Raw genomic sequence first — 23,880 nt, 5'->3', positions numbered from 1 at the left:
GCAGTGTGAGGCTTGTTATAGGATGGGGATGTGAGGAAGACCTTTGTTTATATGGCTCTTCTTGTGGCTGTGTTCCCAAGAGCCTGAAAAAATGCACTTCAGGCAGGAGGAAATAACAGCCGAAGAATTCAATCCTCCCAGAACACTATATTTCAAACTTTATATGTATTTGAGAGCTACGCGTTATTTTCCCTAAGGAGAAAAGAGTTTCCTTCTGTCTCTGCGAGAGAGACAACTTGATTGCCTCACTTGAGACGGATTTTTCAGAGTGGCTGTAACCAGACAGACATCGTGATGGGGCAGCTTGTTCCTCCAGCCACGTGGGGCCCGGTCTCCCCCAGGACCCAGCTCCCAGTGCTGGGCACCCTCTGCCAGCACACTTAGTGGCTGTGGCAGCGAGGTTGCTGTTGGGAATACAATTTCTTCTCTCCTGCTGCTTATTTTTATTCCCCTGAATTGACTCCAGTGCCTTCCTTTTCCTTATCTCTGCTGAGTGGCAGCCTGTAGGATACTCTTGTTTTTTACTCTGCTTTTCTTCCTTTTCTGATATCTCCACTTTTCTGGGCACATTTGCTGCAGTGAGTGGGTTTCCCTCCCAATGTTCAGGATTGTTTCACCCTCCTTACAGTCAGAGGTCCCCAAAAAGCCCAAACGTCCCTTATCCATCAACCATTTCCCTCACAGACCATGTCCGCAGCCACCAGCTTTTGGAGAGGCAACTGAGGGTTTATTTCCTCTGCACATTTGACACACTGGGCTGGTGATGCCCAAAACCTTGGTGCCAGCAGAAGGGACACTGGTTTGTACACAGCAGCATCCTGGAGCTGGTAGGGCCAAAGACACTGGAGAGAAGCCCTGACTTCAGGTCACTGCAGAAGCTGGACATGCCATCGGGATAGACAAGTGAAGGGTTGCTTGTCCTAAGGACCTTTTACAGAAGAAGGTCTGTATGAGCTGGTGGCTCACAGGAGAGGGGTGTGGGATGATCTGTAGCCCCTCACCAGCCAACAGAGCCCCCAAAAATTGATTTCTAACCTACAGGATCATTAACCCCTTGTGTTCCCTCCACGCAGCCCTACCACTTACACCTGTGCCCTCTTGCAGGTAAGCTGGACATCACTCCGGATGATCCTCGATGGATCGGTGCGTGGTGGGGAGGCTTCCTGCTCTGCGGTGCCTTACTCTTCTTCTCGTCCCTGCCGATGTTTGGGTTCCCACAGTCCTTGCCCCCGCGGCCGGAGCACGCTGGGGAGAGCGAGCAGGCCATGCTTCCCGAGAGGGACTACGAGAGGGCCAAGCCAAGCAACGGGGTCCTGCGGCACCCTCTGGATGCAGAGAACAGCACGACCTGCTTCCAGCAGCTGCGAGGTGAGGAACTGCCCTCTTGTCACGTTCTCTGTGAGAGTCAGCGACAGGCTAGCATCTGGCGGGATGTATAATTGGTCTCTGATTCGGGCTACCTACCTCTACCCAGAAAAAAAAATTACAAATCTAGTGTCCTGAGATTTCAGTCCCTAGCTTCTAATTATCTCTGGCATTGTCCTCGTTTTAAAGAGAGACTTTGTTCCACTTGAAAGATTATTTTTTTTTAAACTACAAAGCTTCTGAAATCCGTGATAGTCCTGTAGGGTTGATAAAAATGAAGGGGAACGCAGTTGTCTAAGCAGTTTGTGAACTTCTCTCCAGTCTACTGTCCTGCTTCCCTCTGCCTCCTGAAACCGAGAGCGAGCCTGCACGGGTGCTTCAAAGGGACGGGGAGCTCCCAGCACCGGAGCTGCAGCAGGGCTACTGCAATCCCAGATCCAAGGCAACAAGTGCTTTACCAACACAGCTCTTAAACTGGGATGGAGAAGAGAGAGATACCAGCCCAAATGGCAGCAAAGCAGCGGGGTAGAAAATAGCTTGAAGCAGTTCAGAATAGAAAACCCTACATCGTGTCCTGCAGTGATGTCAAGGGGCCTGGCTCTAATTAAGGCCAGCTAACGACCTGGCATTTTGCAGGAGTGTGGGTTTGTATCCTTTCCTTACTCTGCACCAGAAAGTCTTTCATCCGAGAGGGTGGTTCTGTAGTCCTGGTGGTTGCTTCCCACTCTCTGTCACAGTGGCAGAGCAGGTTTCATTATTGCCTAATACATTTTGATAAATGAGGACAAAATCACTTACTCCCTGTGCAGTCACCCTAATTGGGAGTTGAACGAGGTACATGAGGGAAGGCAAAAAAGAGGCTTTGGGGAAAAAATGTTTTCTTTAAATATAAAAATGGTTTGAATAGTTGATGTGGTTGTTCATTAAGGGAAGGTCAAAGATGTGAAACTTTGACTTGATGAGAAAATTCAAAAGAAAGGAAGGTAAAAGGATACATTGCTTGAAAATGTGCCAGGAAAATGAATTTTGTGATCCTCTTGTCCTTGTTGCAAGGATTTTCTCAGGTTTGGGAAACGGGCTTTTTCAATGGTACGTCCATCTGGATGATTCTGTGGCTTTTGTTGGCGACTCACTGGAGCATCTGTTTCTGGCTGCTTAGTTTTTGGAGTGGGCACTAGACGTTTTTACATTTTTGTAGAGAGGAATAAAATATGGCACGTCCTTGCTGCAAGGAAGGGTGACAGTTCTGCCTGGCGGTGGTGCTAAGCAAGCTGAGGTTTTTGCACACCGAGAGGCCAGTAGAGGGGGGGTGCCACAGCATCTATTGCTCGTTGAAGTACAGAAATGTAAGTGTCACTTCCATATGCTTCAAAGTACTGATTGCATCAGGAGGCACTACAGTCCTCCACGTTAGTCTTCTCATTGCAGGTAAATCCCACTTTGGATCAGTGAGCTCCAGAAGTCTCTTTGTAGATGGACTTTGAAGTACAATTTACATCGCATCAAATAAGACAGGGAGTGACCTTTTTAGTCACGCCTTTGCGGCTGTCACAGATGACATGGTGTTGGGAGCTGCCATCTCCTTTCAAGTCCCTTGGCACTGTTGTCGCAGTCAGAACGTGGTCAGGAGTCGTATTTGCTGAAGTGCCCGCCTGGAGGAGGTGATCAGACCCCACAAGGGAAGACAAACATGCTTCTCTCGCTGCTGATGAGTAGTGTTTAAGGTGGTGGCTTGAATCTTGCTGTGTGTATGCATTATTCTGCCAGCAGCTGGAAAGTATATGTGCATTCCTGCATGGTAGGACCTAAGATCCTTAATCCATTTGTTGGCTGTATAAGGTTTCCTTTGGGGAAAGCTACACTTTAGATAATTGCATACAGAGGTTAAAAATATAAATGTGCACGTGGTGTCATGAGTTCTGTCCTATCATGGGCTTTAGGGTTTGCATGCATTTGTGAAGCTGAACAGCAGAGAATGTACCTGTACGTGGTGATATGGGTGGAAATGTTCATCAGGGATTGTGTGGCCAGTAACTCCAAGACCTTTTTCATATTTGTTGTCACTGCAGCTCGGTCCTGGACAGGTGTGTATGGGGCATAAGTCCATGCCTGCATGGAGGTGTGGGATTGTCCATCTCTCGTGCTTAGTTATGGGAAGGAAAAGTTCTTCCTCTGGACTTTGTGTGAACACGTTGAATCAACAGGGCATTCTTGGAGGCTAAACTGAAGGTCCTTTTTGGCTGTTGAAGAAAAAAAGAATTCACGTCTCGCAGTGACTGCTACAAGTGACTAGACATGGCAGGAGAGAAGGGGGGTAGTGTAATTTGGAGACGTGCTCCCAGCTGGGTCATGGCTGTCAGCTAGTGACAAGGCATGTCTGGCACATGGGAGGATGCCTGAGACACTACAATGTTTGCTGAGAGACAGTGAGACGTAAGGCTGGGTGAGATTCCTCGGCTTTCTCTAGCCTTAGCACACAGAAGAGCTGTGACTAATACAGGAACAACCTTCTCAAAGTGTTGGAAAGTCTTTTACGTCTCTACCAAGGCCTAAATGGAAAGGAAGAACCGGATTTCAAGAAGCCATGGCATTTATTTTTGTGGGGTATTTTCATGATGGGAAACCAAGCATCTTTAAGAAGAGCTTCTAACTTGCCATGAAAACTGTGCACCGTGCTGCAGGTAGGATGTGCTGGCTGGGGCAGCTCTTCTGTGCCCCCAGAGAGCTGGGGAAGGAGGCTGAGCCCAGGGCAGTCCCCTTGTCCCCCTTGCTGTCCTCAAGAAAGCCTGGGGACAATCCTGGGAGGTGCTAACCATCACCAAACTGGAGAACGAATGCTGCACCATTTTCTGTGATCAGTTAAGCAACACAGAAGCGTTTGGGAGCACAGGAAAGCGAAGGATTAATAGCAGGGAGAGGGTGGATAAATGCTGCCATTGATCTTTGCTCCCAGCTGGCAGCCTGGCGGGGTTGTTCCCATCCAGCGTTCTTCGTGTGGTCCACAAAAGCAATTCAGGCGTGGGCTGCAGCAGTCCTTGCTGTCCCGGGGGCACGGCTCTGCTTTCACACCTCTGCTCTGCCCTGGGGACCTCTCTGCTATTTGGGGCCGGAGATGACGTTCGGCTCTGACAGGGCACCTGTGCCCTCTGCTCGTGTCTGCCACGCATCTGCCCCTTGCTCCACATCAACACGCTGCCTCTAACCCACCACCTGCTTCGGGACGTGCTTGGAAATGCTCTGTCAGAACCATTTTTCCCTATGAAAACATTACTTTTGTTGAATTCGAGTGGTCAGCGCTGATGAAATTTGGTTTCAAAGTGCTTCCTTGGCTTTTTCTTTAATGCTCCCGAAGCATTCTGCTCTAAATGCATTTTGTTTTGTAATTATTTAAACCAGAAATTCATTACGTCTGTCTAGCGAGAGATATGAAAAAATGGCACGGGATTGAAATTGATATGGAATCCTTCAGGTTTGGAGATAGAAACTCATTCACAAGGAATTAAAAGCAAACCCACTGCGGAATTAAATGAATTTCAAAACTGCAAATTCCCTCAATTTGGAAACATTTTGCTTTCCACCCAGCTTCATTTCCAAGAGCGTAGGAGAGCTGAGATGTACAGCTGACAGCTGTCTTGTCTTCTGTTCGGTTCCTTCCTGCTCTCTGTGCCGATCTGCTGAGTACCTCGAGAGAGCTCCCCTGGATCCTGGCTCCCTGACCCCACGAGTGCTCTCCGGGCAGACAGGTAGTGCTGGGCCAGAAGCTCCCAGCTGTGCACGGGTCCCAGCCCGTATCCCTCTGTGGGCATTCATGGAATTGAGCAGGATTAGCAGGTCCCACAAGGAGTTTCAAATTCACAGCTCTAACAAGTCCCAGTGACAACCTTTTGGAGAGGGCTCCAGCTGTATGGCCATAGAGGTGAGTTGTTGGCCCAGATCTGTTGGTCCCAAGACCTTGGTTCCTTACCAACACCTAAAAGGCTTGCTGAGAAGTCCTAATTGTAAAGAAGGGGAGGCAGGTGACTGTGAAATGCCCTACATAAGGTTGCTGCTGTTGCTGGAGGCAGGGCAATAGACTATAGGAACCCACTGCCCAAGAAGCCTGTTGGACATGGGTGTCATCCTTTTCCTTCATACCCTTTTTTGGTATTTATTTTATGAACTTTCGTATGTTAAGCTCACTTGAATTATCTCTAGTGCCTCTTGCCTTTTCCCATCTTCTCTCTCCCTATTACAGGAGCTTCCCCTTTCCAGGAGGTATTTTCTTCTTGCTGCCTTCATTCTTTTCTTCATCCCTTATTCCTCAAGCAAGCTTCGGATCTTTCCTTTTGTTTTAGTTTTGTTTTTTATTATTATTATTCAAATTTGAGACTTGCCTACGTTGCTGTTAGGAAGTAGTATTTTGGATCAATGCTAAATTTTGTCTTTCTCCCATCGCACTGTCCTAGGTGGACTGGGCTGTAAACCTCCCTCTAATTTATTACTTTGCTTTCCGTGTTCCTCATCTTTACTGCAAATTGAAAACATGTCTCTGTAGGGTGCTCCAACTGGAAAAAGGGGCCTTGGTGATTGTAATGCTCCAAACAATTCATTTCAAGCACCAACATGATGATTATAGTTTGTCGTTTCTGGAGAGTAGTTAAACCTCATGTAATGAGGTTGCCAATTATCCCCGGTACTCCCCGATGTTTAGTGACAAATCAAAGCTACTTGGTGTACATAAGTGCATTTGCTCGCCGAGCCCGTGGTCTGTCACCCACAGCTGGCCCGTCAGCAGGAGGGGATGCTCGACAACCTCAGCTCGAACTGCTGGTGCTTGGCGTGGTGTTGCTGAGGGTGGTAAAAGGTGTGAAGGAGAGGGATTAGCAGGGGCGTCAGAGAGCTGTGGGGCATCCTCCCAGGGCCCTTCCAACCTGAACATCCTATAACCAGTGCTGCAGGCTTTAGGTACTTGAGAAGGGAGGAGAGGGTGATGAATTTTCTACTTCTTCTCAGTGTATTGTTGTTTCTGTGACATATTGGGTGTGTTGGGATGAGGATGTTAAATGTGGCTTGTCAGATACAGCTATCAGGTTCTCCATGAAGACTTCCAAGACTATTTTGAATCCCAAAGTCCTTTCCCTTTTTCCATTCAATGAGTGGACTTCGGCATCAGATTTGTAGCTCCAAAATGCTGCTATGAAGCATACGGCTAACCTTTTGGGCTGGAGCATGTATCTAAATCCTGATTGAGTCAGCAAGGCGCAAGGTAACGTTTATCATCACTTCCACTGGGATCAGCTCCAGGGAAGGAGCACCACGCTCAGCTCTTGTGCTCCTGGGGCTTTCCTGTCCCCCACCAGACATCTTCCATTCCCCCTTTCTACCCAGCACCATATGCCAGACAGCTGAATGTACGTCACTCCAGTCTAGGGAGAGGTTTTTAAACTTCACTGCTGACTTTTAATCTTGTTCCCAGAGGTATTTCACCCCAAGAACTGAGACAGATAAGGCAGCAGCAGGTGTCAAATGAATCATCTTAACGGGTGGCGGTAGCAAGATGAAAGGATATTCATTTCTTTGGGGAGCCTCTTGTCATTTTCCTTAGAAAATAAAAGGGAATGAGTTGGCCCATGCTGAGAGAAGATGGTGGAGGCTGCCAGGCATTTCCTCCTTTGCTTTTGTGCTCTTTGCACTGGGTTTTGTATTACACCCTATTATATAGCTGGTACAGAGCCCTGTTGCAGTATGCACTGGTCAGATGTGCAGAAAAGGACAAACTTGTCCCAGAAACCTCACGCCCAGATGCACAGAGAGGATGACCAGTGACAAGGTGGTGGGACTTACTGCCAGGCAAGGCAGTCGCAGCGGCCTCCTCCCTCATGTGAGATGCTGCAGGGACTGCAAAACCCTTCCTCTCCTCCGTCGTATATGAGGGATGGGTTTTCACTTTGTAATGCATGATGATTTGGTACCAGCCGTACAACCTTCAGCAATAAATGTCCATGATCTTTAACTCCGTCTTGCAAAAGACAGGCTGTCAGTGTCATTATTTGGTGGGTGAAGTTACGGAGAGACTTCTGTGTCTTTACATTTGAATTGGCACAAAGCTACATCTCAAGGAATCCATTAATCTTGTACAGATTGAACTCCAGAGGCACAACAGGCAGTAATACCTTAAATATGGCTTTCCGAGCTCAGCTCTGCCAAGTCCACGTTTGCTTTTTCCTTTCTTTTCCTGGCAAGGAGGGGAAGTTCTGCGGGTGGCCCCCAAAGAACTGAAGGAGGCAGCAGGTAGTTTCTGAGATCTGTCCACGTCTGAATCTCCCAGACTTCTTCCTCCCTATAATTTTTTGTTTTGTTTTGTTTTTTATAAGTACTTTCCCACTAAAAAGTGCTGTGCCTCCTGCACCTTCATTATGTTCAGCAAATCCTCAGGAAGCAAGAATTTTATACAGCACGAAAAAACATTTGTGATGTAAAGAGACCAGAAACTGTGGAGTGGTCCCTTCCAGAAAGGTTAGATCAAACCTAATTATAACCTTTTTTTTTTCTCCCAAAGAAAGAACCGTGGGGACCCAAGCAGAGCCTTGACAAAGAGCTGTGCATTTTCTTGCTGAGGCCAATGCAATTAGATTTCACACCAAAAAAAGCCCTAAGGGAAAATAGAAGCCACACCAGAGAAATCTGTCATCTGGCAGACCCTGGTACACCAGAGGTGGGTGGGGAATGGATTTTCAAAATGCAAATAGGAGCCCATTGAGGCTTCACTACACTTCAGCAGGGTAATTTTCAAACTTAATGATTTTCACATTTAATTCAGGGAGAAATTAGTCATCAGGTATTGAGACAAAGCAAGGCTCTCTCCTGTACTGCTATGCTATCCTCTTCAAGCTGTGTTATCTCGGCAATAATTAAAATGTTCACTGAAGTAGAAAATGTGCTATCTGATTCATTAGCCAAATTTCCCTTTGTAAGGTAACTTGTGTTTCCTTATCGGAAATAGAGACGGGCTTGGAAGAGGACTCAGGACACTAGTGATGCGGGAGGGAAGAGCAAGGGATCATGAAACTAAAGCAGGGGTATGTGTGTGTGTGTTACACAACAAGGAGCTCAGCACGTCCCCTGCTACCCCTGCAGCCACTGAGGCTGGTAGGGGCTAGGCACAAGGTGTCGTTCAGCTGCTCAAGCTCAGGTTTGTGGGAACACCCAGGCTAATCTGCCTGGCCTAGGTGTGGGATCCTTCATGCTCATGAGTGCCCCTGGGCCAGGGAAGAGAATTTCAGCTTGCACACAAATGTGCTGCAAGAAGATGTTGGCGTGGGAGCCAGTGTTAGGTGGGAATTAAAAATTGAGGCAAACCTGGATGGCAGGAAAAGGAAGGGCCAAATGTGAGCTTGGATTAGCTTGTGTCTGAAAGCTTGAAAGAATGTGGGTACTACGTACACTCATGGCACTTACCAGCTGACTTGGTATTGTTCATGCGGAGCAGGCAGGGAGAGGTAAAGGAAAAAGAGAATATCAGGCTCTGACTGACCTCCCTTCAAGGGAAACGAAAGCAATACTGGAAAACATTGATCCTTCAAAACTTCAAAATCATCCGTAACCTTTAGGAATAATGACAGATGACTTCTCTTTGCACCTCCTGGTACTTTAGATGACACTGTGGGGTTTGTTTCATCTGGTGTTGCCACTTTTCAACCAGTTTCTCTGTGCAGAGTGGAAATTTAGTCCTAATACCATGAGTTTGTCCTCAGGAGAGTAGCAAGGCACCTTCAGCACCTCGAGCAGAGCCTGCACGATAACACCTCTCCCTTTTTCCTCTCTTTTAGTGATCCCCAAAGTAACAAAGCACTTGCTCTCCAATCCTGTCTTCACCTGCATCATCCTGGCCGCCTGCATGGAGATTGCCGTGGTGGCGGGCTTTGCCGCCTTCCTGGGAAAGTACCTGGAGCAGCAGTTCAACCTCACCACCTCATCTGCCAACCAGCTGCTGGGTGAGTAACCACAGGGACCGCCGAGCCTCCAGCATCCGAAGGCACTGAAATATTCAGCATGACTGGTAGCTGCAACCAGGCTCGCTGATGAGGCTGCTCAGAAGGTAACTTGCCCAACATCCAAAGACGTGATGGCCCTGAAGTTCAGGAAAAATCCTAACCAAACTGGGCCATTGGCACAATTAGCTGCCAAGCTACAGGGCTGTCCATCTAGCTGCTTATCTCCTGGTTCAGGTATTCCAGATTTCTCCAGTTTCTCCTGTTAGTCCCCTCCTTTCCTCTTGTACTGAAAATGAGAGGACTCAATCATCAGCTGAAACAGCATCAAAAACCCCTTCTCTCTGACCATGCTATGCTGCTGCTGTTTCCCATGTACTCTTCATTTCTCGACATTCATTCATTCTCTGTCAGGATACTCATGCATAGGCAGGATCTTCATTTATTTTCTCCTGCTGCTCATTTCCGAGCAGTCTAGCAATTCGTTTGTGACAGCCATTCTCTCAGCAGCACCCATCTGAAATATCTGCGGGTTGATCTTGGCTGATCTGCACCCACAGCTCGCCAGATGGGCATCTGGCAGTGACCTGTCAAAAACTGAGACATCGTGAAATGGATGAATCTTAATAGCGAAATAAAAAACTTGCAAGCTGCTCTCCTGACAGTTACTTATTTTCCCATCGAACTCAGTGATATCTTCTGGTTTGGGCCCAATTTTCCAAAAGAAACAACCTCGTGCAGTCAATCTTGCCTCCACCGGCGACGCAAAACTTGCTGGTGGATTTTAATGGGTTTTACAGAAGGGCAGAGGTCTCCGAGATGTCAGGTTCTTGTAATTTTCCTGAAAATTAAAGGCTTGGCAAAGGAAAGCAACTTCAATATTGGCCCAGTGGAAGAAGGACAACCACTGTGCTGTTTGAAGGAGGGTGTCTGGCTGGTCAGCATGTGTGGCCAGCTGGCCGGCCAGCAAAGAGGGAAACACCGTGAGCCAGAGCACGTCCTGCCTCTGACTGAGCAGGGTGTAGGAGACTTCGATACCTCCACCATCCTCACAACTTGTTTAATTTAAGCAGCGTTGCTGCCAGATTTCCCAGGTGGCTTTTGTGGGAGTCCAGAAATGTGAGGATTTGGATGCACTTCTGAGCTTAGCTTGGGAAGGTGAGGTTTGGAGTGCAACTGGCAGCACAGGGATTAAAGTGAACCCAGACACGTTCAGTGTGATAATGCCTTTCTGTGCCTGGAAAGTGAGTCACTTCTGGCAGTGAGTTTGCATCTCGCAGTTTAAGGAGATTCTATAAGGGAGGCTTAGCATTTTCAAATGCAACTATTGCCTAATCTCTGAAAATCAGACTGCTTTGAAGTATACCAAGTGGGGTTCACCCAAAGCTTCCAGACACCTCGGAATATTTGTGACTTTTCTGGCTGCCAGCTGTCACACGAAGCATTAAAGATGCTGTTGTTTAGGTTAAGGTGGGCCACCCTTGGCCATTTTGGCATCCTCCTAAAACATGGATGAAAACTAGAAGAAAATTGTGGCTCCTCCAGCAGTAAGTATACATCTCTCTGTGTGGAGCAGCCCCAGTTTGTGTCCTAAAACAAGGCTGGACAAAACAGCACGGATATAATTGTGCAGTGCCTGAGGCAAGGAAAGGAGCGGGCTGGTGGTCGGTGAGTTGGTCTGCCATCCCAGACAGGCTCTAACTCAGTCACTGCCAGGTGTCAGCGCTTCTGTGGCTCCTGATTGATGACTGCTAAGAAGAACACGCCTGAGTGAATGAATATCAGCTCCGGTAGTTGACCATTAAAAGGTTTCCCAATGATAACACACAGATCTGTCTGCTGAGAAATACAAGCTTATAGCAGTGTGGTTCACCGACCCTTACCTCCACTTGCTGATAACTGTTTTTTTTCTCTTGCAGGGATGACAGCAATCCCATGTGCGTGTCTGGGCATATTCCTGGGTGGCCTGTTGGTGAAGAAGCTCAGCCTCTCTGCTCTGGGAGCCATCAGGATGGCCATGCTGGTGAACCTGGTGTCCACAGCTTGCTACGTGTCTTTCCTGTTCCTGGGATGCGACACGGGACCCGTGGCAGGGGTTACTGTTCCCTATGGAAACAAGTAAGTCCCCAGAGAGGTTCAGGATCTCCCCTACATCCAGCCACCAAAGGGCACATCTCTCTCAGCCTTGCCAATGTAAATGCCACGTTATTGTCCTCGATGAGCAGCCTTCAGGCAGTGCTGGCCCACGGGTAACCATATAGCAAGCATTTTAAGGAGGGCAGTGTCGAATAATGCTCTCACTCTCGGGGCTCTTCATACCACATGTGAGAGCTGAGTGCCTGCAGCTGACAAATGAGCTTTACTAAAATCAGCCAAACTGAATCAAAGGTGCCAGACCCAGTTCTGAACCCGTGGCCACCTACACAGCACTCGGTCCACCACGCCAGCTGGTTTCTCCTGGCAGTGAGGGACATAACGCTGCTTTGTGTGTTTATTGGAGTGCCTGAGGGGAATTTGTAGAACCAGGTTATAGACACATGGAAATTTGGATATGGTGGAGAGAGTATGAATGGCTTCAAACATATTTTGATGGGAGTAATGAGGTACCCAGTTCACTGTAGCATTCACAGGACTTGGAGAGTTATTCCCTGTTTTCTGTTCTGGTGCTGCTCAGCATGCAGTAGTGACTTTTATGAAGATGAAAACTTCAGGCTCTCAGCTGTTCACTGCTCCAGAAAACCACAGAGCAACCTCTCCAGGCACGTCTTAGGGTCTCCTTGGGGCTGCTCATTGACAAGACGAGGCAGCCCAAGTTTCACATTAGATTTCCTTTTGCAGAGGGATGGTGGCCAAGGCATTTCTGTCCCCAGGAGAGACTGTAGCCTGAATTTCGTCAAGCTGGGACCCAGATAGCCTGCCCACTGCTTTTTGTAATTTGTTTGCCTTAACTGACCCTCCCGTCAAAGCCATCTTTGTGCAGCACTGATTGGAAAAGCTGGCTGGTATCATTATACTACCGGTTAATTTCTATTTCTGCTTCTCTTACAGCTCAACTCCAACCTCATCTCTGGACCCATATTCCCCCTGCAATAACAACTGTGAATGCCAAACCGATTCCTTCACTCCAGTCTGTGGTGCAGATGGGGTCACCTACTTATCTGCCTGCTTTGCTGGCTGCAGCAGCACGGTAAGCAGCCTTTCCTTGGCATCTCTCACCTGTAGGAATGACTCTGATAGCAAGTGAGTGAGGATAGTGCATATCTGGTAGAGTCACTCAGTTACAGTCAGCAGTGGTTAAGCCCCCACGTCTCTGGTCCTGAGCCATTGATGTTTCTCAGTCTGTTGCTTTCATGCCCGCTGGCTCTGGCAGCAGTGTGCCAGGGGCACTCATAAAGCAGGATGGGTTTTCCCATCGTTCTCCTCCTCCTTGTCATCCCCCTTTCCAGTCTTTCTTCTCAGCACTGAAGCAGAGGAGCACAAGAGGAAATCTGTGTGTTTGTGCATTGACAGAATCCCGATCTTCTGCAAGAGCTTGCTGCCCCAAACTGTGGGGAAAGCTCTTTTCTCCTGCTGCTCCCCGTCTCCCTGGTTCTCCACCTGGTAGTGTTCACCCTGGCCAGTCCTTTCTACTTTTCTACTTGCTTTTTTCCCGAGTCTGGTTCCTAGACACGTATGACCAACTCTTGATTTTATTCACCTTTGTTTAAGATTTCCTTCTACTCCTCTTGCTTCTCTCTTTCACTCCTTTTCTCTGAGGCAATGGCAAGAACAGTTGTCGAGAGAACAGAGACTCCCTCTAAAGACATTCTGCATTTTTCAGTTCTCCATTTCTAAGAGTTTATTCCTTTAGAAAGCTCTTCAAGACCAAGCCATCTCTGTGTAAAGACGAGGAATTCTTAAAAGTCTGCTTTTCCATTTTTTACTGCTGAAATGCTAATGCCTGCTGGGTTACACTGCAAATGAAGACCTGTCGCTCCCGTGGGGAGGAATTAGCAGGGTTTCTGCTGTCTCTGCTCCCTGGTTGGGGCCATGCCAGGCGCAGTGACCACTGCCGTGTTGTGTGGAGCCTCAGGGAGGTGAGCCCGGTCGCGGTGACCGTTTGCAGCTGCAGGGACATCAGTGCTCACCGCGTGCAGTTATCCCTCTGTGGTTTCATCCTTCCTTTTTGAGGAGACATCAAACCTGCCTCCCCTCCCTGAAGAGACAAACCGCCTGCGAGCACCAGGCAGTGAGGCACAAGCTCGCTGCTAACAAGCGCAGACTCGCGGTACAGATGACCCGGGAGCCAGCTCATCTTGCTGAAACCTCTTCTCTCCCAAATTCCCACTCCAGCCTCAAAGATGAAGGCGGCCCTTTGAAAAAAAAAGAAAAGTGCCACGGATTCACAGTGCTCTCAGCAACCCCAGAAGGGACCCACGAGTGTGTGGCCTGGGCTGTGGTACATGCAAAGACGTTACCTCCTGCCCTCAACCTCCCGACAAGAGACAAGCCAGCACTTCGGGCAGCAACGTGAGCGTTTTGACAAGAAGCCAGCTTGTACAGAGCACGCAGGGTGGTGTCTCACCAGTTCGCCGAGCCCTTAGCAAGAGTACAACCAGCATTGTTCGTGTCTGGAGTGCAGGAGCGACCGCCTTGCTGTGCGACTCAGGGCAAAGCTCGGGCTCCTCTGGAAGGAGCACAGGAATGAAAATTCAGCTTGGTCCATTCAGTGAGCAGCTGCCTGACCTCACGCTCCATGAGAGCAAACCTCTGAGCAAGAACCTCTCTCTCCTTTCCCCTCTCTCTTACTCATTCATTCTTTCTTTTCCTTTCATCGTCATCTTGGGGTTCTTTTTGATGCTTTGGTTTGTGTGGTTTCTCGCAGTACCGTTTTGAATACAAATTAGTGAAGCAGTAGCATCCTCTGGAAAGGGCATTATCAAGAATTATGGACCAGTTTGGCCATGTCATGGCCCTGAGGCAAAGCCAAATTTCCAAACCAGGTTTTAAACCCATAATCCAGGTAATGACCTGTCTAGAGGTTCTTGTGAGTGTTATATGCTCGTGATGAGCCAAGGGTTGCTTTTTACTGGGACATAAAATTCTCTGAATGCTTTATTTAACTTTAGTGCATTGGATGTTTCTGACTGCCTCTCTACATTTTTCCTCTGTGAACAATTTCCAAAAGCAGTGCTTAGCTCAGTTAGGTTTTTTTTCTTTTCCATTTGTGCTCTCTTATCGAGCTGGTTGCAGGGGTGCACCTTACCAAAAAAGCTTTAGGAGTATTGGGGCTGATAGGCAGAGCTCTGGCACCCACAGGAAAATCCCTTTTGAGCCATTCCCGAAAGTGACCCATGCGTGCAAAGCCTTTGACCGTACATCTTGTTTGTTTTGTGCCGTTGCTTTTCTTAATCTCTCTTTTGGCGGGAGGTGCGTGAATTCCAGCCCGGCATTACATTGCTGGCATCTCAGGGCTTTGCAGTAAAGTACCAGCTTGTCCCTCTCCCGTCAGAGCCAAGGTTTAAAAAAAAAAAAAAAAAGAAAAGATAATTAAAAACATGGGCAATTTGTGTAGATAATTACCCCAAACTTGGGATGCTCTTGAAGGTGCAAACTCTGTTCCTGTGCAGCTTCACACACACACACAAAAAATAAAAAATCTGGGTGTGCAAGCTGCAAGGCAGTGGAAAATAAATGTGTGGCTGAGTGGTGGTGGGGTTGCAGACAAGGGAATCTGTACCGATTTGGCATGGGTAACAAAAAGTTGCCTTGCCACGGGGCAAAGGTAAAAGTCCATCTTTGATGTTTCCTGGGTTTGATGTCTGTGAGTTGTATCGCATGTCAGAAATAAAAGATCAAAGATCTCCCAAGTAAGGCTGAGGCACAGCACTAAGCGAGCGGATGTAGCTGGTACAAAATACTTGCATTGCTCTGGGATAGCACCTCGGTGCAAGGTGGTTGGAAAAGCAGATTGAGGGGCAACGTTTCAGGGTCCGAAGGTAGGGACCTGCTGCATGGTTTGTTGTACCGGGTAGAAAACCACACCAACGGCAGGAGAATCTGCCCCACCATTGCCAGGAACAGGCACTTGCTCTTTGATGAGAGCCCATTAGAAATAAGCAGAAATAAGCAGCCAGTTGTGCTCGTTTGCCACACTGGAAATTTTATCCCAGGATTTTTCAGTACAGGTATGTATTTAGATGTGGTTTAATCTACAGGGCCGTGTCCTGGCAGGTTGGACACCAACAATGTACGGCAAAAAGAGCCAGGAGTTACAAATTACTGCACTGTTACTGCTGTGCAAACACCACTGCAGTTGTTCTAATTGTCACCATCTCAAAGCCTTCAGGTGGCAGCTTCTCACTCACAGCACAGGAATTTGTTATGGTAATGATGGCTTGCCAGCCAGAAAGGCACCTGCACGTCTACTCCCTCGATCCTGGAGCTCTGCACTGCAGTCTCTCTTGCCCTCTGTGCACTTATGTGGAAGAAAATCATTTGACTCCTATGCAAGAAGAAAGAGATTGGTGTCAGAAAGGCTAGAGTAGCGTCCCCACGGATCCTTAACTTTAGAGGCAGTGAACCAGAAAGTGTGCTTTTGTACAGTCCTAAGGGGACCCCAGTAGAAAAGCAAAGGAATTTCTGCTTGAATGTGGTAGAGGGAAGGGGAGGAGACGAAGCTGTTTTTCAGTATGTTTTACTTATGGCATTACTCCTCTTACAAACATGTGACCTGCAAACCCAGCAACCCAACGAAGACAAGACATGAATCATTTATGATCGTTTCGTTCTGTATTCATTAAGGGATTTCTTGGTAGTATTGTGCGCCTTAATTGCATCAACATCCCCCACTCACAAATTCAGGAGGGCAAGCTAGAAAATAAGAAAGAAAAAAAACTAAATCTGTGACTGGCAAACAAAGCTTCTTTTCGCATCCTGCACTTGCTGGAGACATCAAAGAGAAATGCAGTCGTTTCGCTCTTCTTCTGATCACATATTGATAGTTTATCTTGCCTGACTTCAGCTTTTAGCTCGACACAAATTCCTCTGAACCAGATGTCATCGATTAGCCCTGTAGTGCACTCGAGTCCAGCAGTGTCCGTGCTGCCACACCACGATAGTCAGCTCTTGGTGGTCCGCAGCACGTGCCATGGGTGTCCTCCTCCCAAAATCCAGGGTGCTGGAACCAGGCACTGGTCCCGCAGCCAGGAACAGGGCTGCAGATTTACCTGGTTTTAACATACTTCAAGTTAACTGCAAGAGCCACGAAGACAAAGGTAAAGAAGAAAGTAATTAGACCCATAATTGGGGGATCTTTTGTGTCTGAGGGACACAGATCATTTCTTTATTCTCCTCCAAAGGGGCATAACTTGGCAATAATTCCGTCTCCATGACATTTATGGGAGAGACTTGAAAGGAGCAGGAGAAAAGAAACAAGCCGAGGGACGTTTCCTTGCTGGTCACATGCATCAGAGCTGACATGCTTGGGAATCCTTCCCAAGCCCCCCTCAGATAAGCACTTAGGAGTGACTTAATTGACCATGAGAGCCTTCCGAGTGGCTGTTGGCAGCCCTCATCGCAGAGGGCAGGTGCTGGGGACCACAGCTCTTGCTTTCCCTGAACCCCTGTGCTCCTCCACAGAACCTCAGTGGCTGCTCATGCCTCAGCTCGGTCCCTGCCGAAAATGCCACCGTTGTTCCTGGAAAATGCCCCAGTCCCGGCTGCGAAGAGGCCTTCTTGACATTCCTCTGCGTGATGTGCGTTTGCAGCATGATCGGGGCCATGGCGCAGACGCCCTCAGTTATCATACTCATCAGGTAAGGCCGATGCCAGGAGGAACTGGGGGGGCTGCCTGGGGGCTGTGGCCACTGGGGGGCTGCTCACGGGGTGGGGATGGGGCCAGGGGCTCATGGGGTGCTGCTCACTGCACCTGGTTCATCCCTGCCGTGGCTGAAGGGAATAAAGGAATCACTCGTGTACGGTGTTGGTAAAAAGGGAGTGAGGAGGAACTGGGCTTGCAAACCAAGAAGGTCACTGCCAGGATGCTGCAAAAAGGGGCAGCAAACTTGGTTTTGCCAAGGCTGGGGTTAGCACGGGAAAGGACCTGCAGAAGTGCAGCTTCCAGTCCAGGCAGGAGGGACGTTACAGCTGCAGCAGCAAAGTGGCAGAACTGCAGCCCCGTGGCCTCAGCATGTAATGGCTGAGATACCGTAGAGATGGCCTGGAGATCTTAGAAATGATGGAAAAATACAAGACTGTGGCAAAGGTGAGCATTGGTCAGTACCCGCTTGGCTGGAGTTTGACTTCTCTCACCCTGGACCAAGTCCAAAGCCAGAAGGAACTTTAAAGTACGAAGGACGTCTCGGGGCTGAGCCAATGTGAATAGTTGAAGTAGGTTAGTCAGATAACCGACCCTGTGTTATTTCCAGACACACGGAACACTTCACCCTATGATACAAGTATATATCTAAGCCCACGTTTATCCAGAGGCTGTCACTTAGTGAGAATAATAACCGGAGGCATAAATAGCAGATCCATTCTGCAGCCTGGAAAATTCCAATAAAACCCAATCAATAAGGTCTGTATTAGAGGCACACTCTTGAGTGGATCTTGGACAGAACAGCTCTGTGAGGGCATGTCTCCCTGCAGGATACAAAATGAGATATTCCATCTACTGGTTCTTTTCTCTCTTTGCATCTACAGTAGCTAAAGGGAAATCAAATTTCTCATGATAAATATTGTGGCAAAAGTAATTTGAAGTTTGAAGGGTTCTTTGTTCGAGGGAGCTGCCAGCACCTGTAGGATCCTGAATGAAGTTGTCTTTGTGTCGACTTCAAATGAGACAAGCCAGTCACCAGCCAGGAAGAGGAATACAAGAAAAAGGGAAGGGAGCATTAAAAATACTTAGCTCTCAGCTCAGATAAATAAACAATTCACCCTTCCAAATTAGTAGCTGCACTCCCTTCAGAGTTTTAGTGTTTTATCTGCTAAAATGCATGGGAAAGAGCTGCTCACCATATCCCACCACATGTTCTCTTGCAAATGCCATCTTGGATAAGGCATTGCGAAAAGGAAGTGTTGGCATGTATCCCTGGTGTCTCTGGCAGTGACAACAGCATCATTCACTTCCCGTGTTTAATTTAAAAGCGAACTCCCCTCACCAGATGAGCAAGAGTTGCACTGGGACTGGGAGTTTTTGTGTGCCCAGGCATGTGCCTGAGATGGCCACAGGGCAGGAACTGAAGTTTTAGCCAGAAAACACTTTAATCAGCTGTAACTGCTCGCCTTGGAGCTGAGGCTCTAGAATTATTTCAGCGCTTGGTGTGAAATTTGTCTGCCCTCCCTTCAGAGTCCTCAAATTAGATGTCTTGTCTAGGAAGGTCTTTGGTTCAGTGTTGTAGTCAGGAAAAGGAGATGCTTCCAGGTAACAAATCGTACTTCACACTAAGGTATGGGGATTGACCTTGACTTAATACAGAAAGATGGACAGGCAGACACTAGCATTGATTAAAAACCACTGATTTTTTTCAAATGATAATCTATTTTTCCCATAATATAAACTTTGATACTGTTTCCGTTTCCTTCATTTCCCATGCTACTGTAGACTCTATTTAAGCCAAGCCATTAATCACTCAAACATTTTTCCGAGGGTAGATACTTCACACCTTCAAGCCTTTTTATCAGGCCTGGGTGTCTGCCTGAAAACTGCTGAAACTGAGCCAGAGGTTATAGGCTTCGTGTAGGAGTCCTGATACCAGGTTACATGGCTTGTGTAATGTCTGAGATAAGGGCAGTGATCAGAACGGTCTTCTCTTAATTTAAATCTTACTGCTTTTCTGACTTTTTAATTGGTATTTTCTGATTCTCCTCCGATATATTTATACAGAGGAGTGCCCGTGCCCCCATGGGTGTCACTGGCAGGGCTGAGTGCAGGCCTCTGTGAAGAGCTGGGGGAAAAAAACACCGAGGCCTTTAACGTTTCCCTGCATGATGAACCCAGTCACGTGGGGATCACCGTCTGCCTTCCAAGCCTCTGTATACCGTGGGACATAAAATGCTATTATAAGGCTTGAGACCAAGTTAATGATTTCTGAAATGCCAGAGGCTTTGCTGAGCCTGCCTCGAGAGGATAACTTCAGCCAATAGGATCCTTGAGCTAAGCCAATCGGAAAGCCATGAATTACTTTTTAAAGCACCTTTGGAGGTTGATACTAATGCGATAAACCGGGTTCTGCTCATAGCAAAAGGTTGGGCAATGATTGTCTTCCCAGTATAAAGCAAATTCCATGAAAAGAAGTCTTCTTGAGCACGTCATCACTGAAAGGCTTGGTTTCACAGGTTGACCAAACATTTTGGTCCATCATCCACCCTTCCCCTCTTACTCCCAGTGGTCTGGGAAGCCTCAGAAAAAGACGTTTTTCTCTCCCACCAATTCTCAGCATATGGAGCCTGAAAATCATGATGTGGAGTTTGTAAACGATGATTTACTGGGATGGGAATTTCACTTTTCCCTATCCGACAGCAGGATCAGCTGCTGTTATTAATGACTTCGCTAAATTCCAGAACCCATCACATGGCCACCGTCGCAATTACTTTCGAGGCTGTAGGCAAAGGGAGAAGAAAAGCCCCATTAATGACTTTTTGAAGAGGTGGTGGTGGCATCCTGGCTGACAGCACAGAATCGCCATGGGGTGTGTTAATCAAAGCAGAACAATAAGAATCGATTTCACTCTCTCCTTTTCTCCTCCCTACAGAACCGTGAGCCCTGAACTCAAGTCTTATGCTTTGGGGGTGCTTTTCCTGCTTCTCCGTTTGCTAGGTAGGTACAAAAAATTCTCATCTTCCTCCCCAACCCTTCCCTCTCTCACAGATAACACTATTTTTAATATGCAAGAGTTGATTTCTTCTTCGTGTGAACTTACACATCAGACACTGTGGTTGTCACGAGTGGGGTCTGAAGCAATGAGGTCTAGGACCTCCCTGTGAAGGATGTTGCATCAAGGCTCCCGAAGGCGCCTTTCCTGCCATTTGGATTGTGCTAATGGAAGAAAATGTGGTGTTGCATGAGAAATGACCATTTCTGCCACGCTCCCATGCAGACGGTTCTCTTCTATAGTTGTTATTAACATGTCAGCAGCTTGCAAAATTACTGCTGTATTGCATATTGCTGAAGTAGAGGAATGTATATTTTTATCCTCATTTGAGGGACAGGAGCTATGTTACATGCTGTGTTTGTCCCTTCCTTCTGGTCTCTCGGAAAAGAAAACAGTGAGATGAGACAGGCTGAGTCCTTGTACTCTCCTGGGGGTTAATATCCCATTAAAATGCATGCAGCTATTCCTCTGGACCAGTATGTGTTTCTCATGTGTGAATTAAAAGAAACACACTGGGCTTTTGTTTATCTGCTGCTTATTTCTAGGTGGAAATTTTTCCCCTTTTAAAGAGATGGCTCCTATTTTAAAGCTCCTGTATTTCAGCTCATTAATCTCAGTGACACATCGTTGTGTGGGTCCATCTCACACATATGGTTTCTTCATGTTTTAGGGGTGGAATTTACTTTTTTTAGCATCAAGCTTCATGCTTCCTGCAGCAGGGCACGGGCAGTACCTTCCCTGCATGGTCCCCCAGTCTCAAAGGGATGAGCTGGAGAGTAAAATGCCATCTTCTAGGCTGTAGAAAGGCACTGGAAAGTAGAGGACCAAAAATCACAAAATTATACTCATTGCCTTGAATAAGTGACCATATTTATTTACTTTTTTTTGGTAACACCTCGTCTCCCATGAGCTGAAAGGAAAATGATAGTCACAGACCAGTTTGCATTAAAGCTCCATCAAACAACCTTATCCAGAGCTCAGATAAGTCAAAGGGAAGCTTCTGGGTTGACTTGGCCTGGCTCTGGTTCAAGCCTTGCAAAGACAGCATTTTCCTTTGCTGTCAGTGCTGCTCTCAGGTTTTGGCCTGTCTCCTTTGGCTGAATGTGGAGTGTCAGCAGGCAAGTGTGCTAGGAGGAGATCTGTGGGTTGTTGTTTCCAAATGAAAAAGTACTTAAGGGGGAAGGTTTTCTCTCTTCTCTCAACATTTTGAAAGAGAGAAACCTTCTGAGATAGCAGCATCTTGAATTCCACTAAAACTGGGCTCTGACGCATGTACTGAAGATGAATAGATCTTTTTTTTTTTTCTTCCTATAAAGAAACCATAGTGAGAATTTAAACTCAAATCTTTATATGTTGCTCTGTCACTAAGGAATTCCCTTGAAATAAGAGAATATATCCAGCAACATAGCTAGAACATACAGAAAATGAAGAGAAAGGTACTTTTCAATATAAACCATGGTATCCAAATCTTGCCCTTAACAATCTGAGGTTTGAGACTAGCTTTACTGATTTATTTTAAAAGCTTTTCAGTTCACCTTTAAGCTTTGACTTAAGAAGAGAGTGATAATAGCTGCTTCTTGAACCAAAGGAGAGTATTAAATATAGGTGGTATGAGACCCAGAGGTGCAATCGTAGCTAATAGATTTCGGTAAGCCAGGGGTAACTTTTTTTTCTACGGCCCTGCAGTTTCTGCATGAAATATGTATCGCAGAAATCTTTGCCACGCTTTGCACTAAGAGGTAAAGCATGATTGAATCTCTTTAATATTCACTATAATAACATGAAACACCACTGAATTCTTCCAGTATCCTTCTGGATGTATTATCTCATTCCACAGGAACTCTGCTGAGAGAGAGCAGCGTAACAGTGTTTTCATATAGAAGTGCTACTGCAGTTTCTCAGGGAACAATGTAAAGCAATGCAATTGGAGCCAAAGGTTTTCAGAAGCAGCAGCTGCTATACAAGAAGCTCTGATAGGGACGTTCTTTCCCTATAACACCTCATGCATAGAGAGGTAGGGCTGATAGGACTAGAAACCTGGAATCTCTGAGTGCTTCCAGTAGCTGGGGAAGTTCTGAGCTGGGTGGGAAACGTGCAGTTCAGATCCCTCTGAGATTGAAAAATGGCTTTTGGAAACAGCACGAGACAAAACATCCTTGGTAATTCCATCCTGATTGTGTCAGGGATTGTCAGCACTGACTGGGCATGTCTGGAATGGTGAAAGGGTTTAGTCATGTGCAGAGATCCTGGATGTGTCCTTTCTGAACTGTGTTCACCACGCATCCTGGCATAGCCTCCACTTACCAGGGGACTTCATTTGTTTTTTCCTACGAGCCCATGTTGTTTGCCTGTCTTCTTCCAACACGAGAAAAATGCAGTGCTTCGCTTGGGAGGACTTTCCTATCCACAGTGTAATCCCTCAACTCCCATGTTTCAGAGGGTCTAATCACTGAATCATCCCAAAAGTCTTCTGCCCTTTCCCCTGAAATTACCTGAAACTCTGGTTGCTAAAAAGAATTTTTTGGTGTGTATTTTTCTTAAAGGTTTCCACACCTGCCTGCATCCACATAGGTATAGGTTTGTAGTTCAGTGAAACAGGTCCTTCCTCAGGTCTTGTAAGGAGCAACTTCTAGGCCAAATTATCTTGAAAAGCTGGAAAACCAGCTGAAAGCAGCTGATGGGAGTGATCACTATTTCTGGAGTTCTGCCTATGCACCTCCAAAGCTTTGCACCAGCTTCTCTCAGTGTGTCCATAAGTATGGGTTCACACCTCAAAATTCTGATTCGCATGCAGCTTTCCCTTGACATGTCATTGACATGACGAACAGTGAGCTGGCACTGACTGTTTTTCCGGAACGTAACCAGGTTTTAGATGTGATGACTGGAACTAGTGTTTGTAACAAAAGGATCGTCTTGCTTTTATATCATCTATTTTTATTTACTACATCCATACTATTAATGACTGGTTAAAACGAGTACCAGAAGTCCGTATAGCCTTTCTTCCTTCCTGCATTTATTAACATATAAGGAAGATCAAACAAAACCTGCAGAGCTCTAGTCATCAAAATAAAATAAAGAGATCTCAGCTGCCACAGGGAACAGTGAAGACAACCAATTTATTTGTAGTCGTAGGATATATGTCATGAATGTCACTGTTTTGTTCGTGACAAGCTGAAAGAAGGCATCTTATCTAAGCCTGGAAATCCAGGTTAATGATGAAACCGGATCCAAGATTAAGCACTTTTCTGTCTAAAAACTGCAGTCCTTGTGTCTGTTTGCCTACACATGTATTTATAGAGTCTCAGCCATCGCAGCACCTACAAATGGGGTGATACTGTCAAGGCCCAATCTGGGAGAGTACATGGTGCCCACAGTGTTCTTCTCCTTGCTTGCTGTCTTAGCCCACAGCAGTAAGTTTTGTTTGTGTTTTTTTTTTTGGTTTTGTTCCCCACCCCCTCTCCCCCAGGTTTATCCACTTTCCGTATTTTTTTTCCCCCCCGTAAATATAGCAGAAGGAAAAGAAATGCTCTGCATTATGTAGAGCATCCACATTTAGAGCATCCACATTTTCTTCTGCACGCTCGGTGCCCACGTGCCAGCTGGGGAGCACACAGCTGGATGTGGACAGCCTCACCACCGTGGGGGTAATGTGAAATGGGGTAATGTGATGCTCTACAGTATCCCTGTAAGAT

The 23,880-nt window shown here is 46.9% G+C and overlaps 1 protein-coding gene across 1 annotated transcript in view; it reads left to right on the top strand.

The window, feature by feature from the left end:
• SLCO3A1 (solute carrier organic anion transporter family member 3A1) overlaps nt 1-23,880 on the top strand; it is a 129,295-nt gene that overhangs the window by 96,645 nt on the left and 8,770 nt on the right. Inside the window, exons 4-9 of the mRNA XM_068695381.1 lie at nt 1,105-1,368; nt 9,174-9,338; nt 11,255-11,453; nt 12,384-12,522; nt 16,956-17,131; nt 20,069-20,133. Of these exons, the coding sequence (XP_068551482.1) occupies nt 1,105-1,368; nt 9,174-9,338; nt 11,255-11,453; nt 12,384-12,522; nt 16,956-17,131; nt 20,069-20,133 (1,008 nt within the window). The remainder of the gene's footprint in view (nt 1-1,104; nt 1,369-9,173; nt 9,339-11,254; nt 11,454-12,383; nt 12,523-16,955; nt 17,132-20,068; nt 20,134-23,880) is intronic.

The sequence above is a fragment of the Anas acuta genome, chromosome 12 (genome assembly GCF_963932015.1).
Source record: "Anas acuta chromosome 12, bAnaAcu1.1, whole genome shotgun sequence".
Classification (NCBI taxonomy): Eukaryota; Metazoa; Chordata; class Aves; order Anseriformes; family Anatidae; genus Anas; species Anas acuta.
This window is presented reverse-complemented; position numbering and strand designations above follow the sequence as displayed.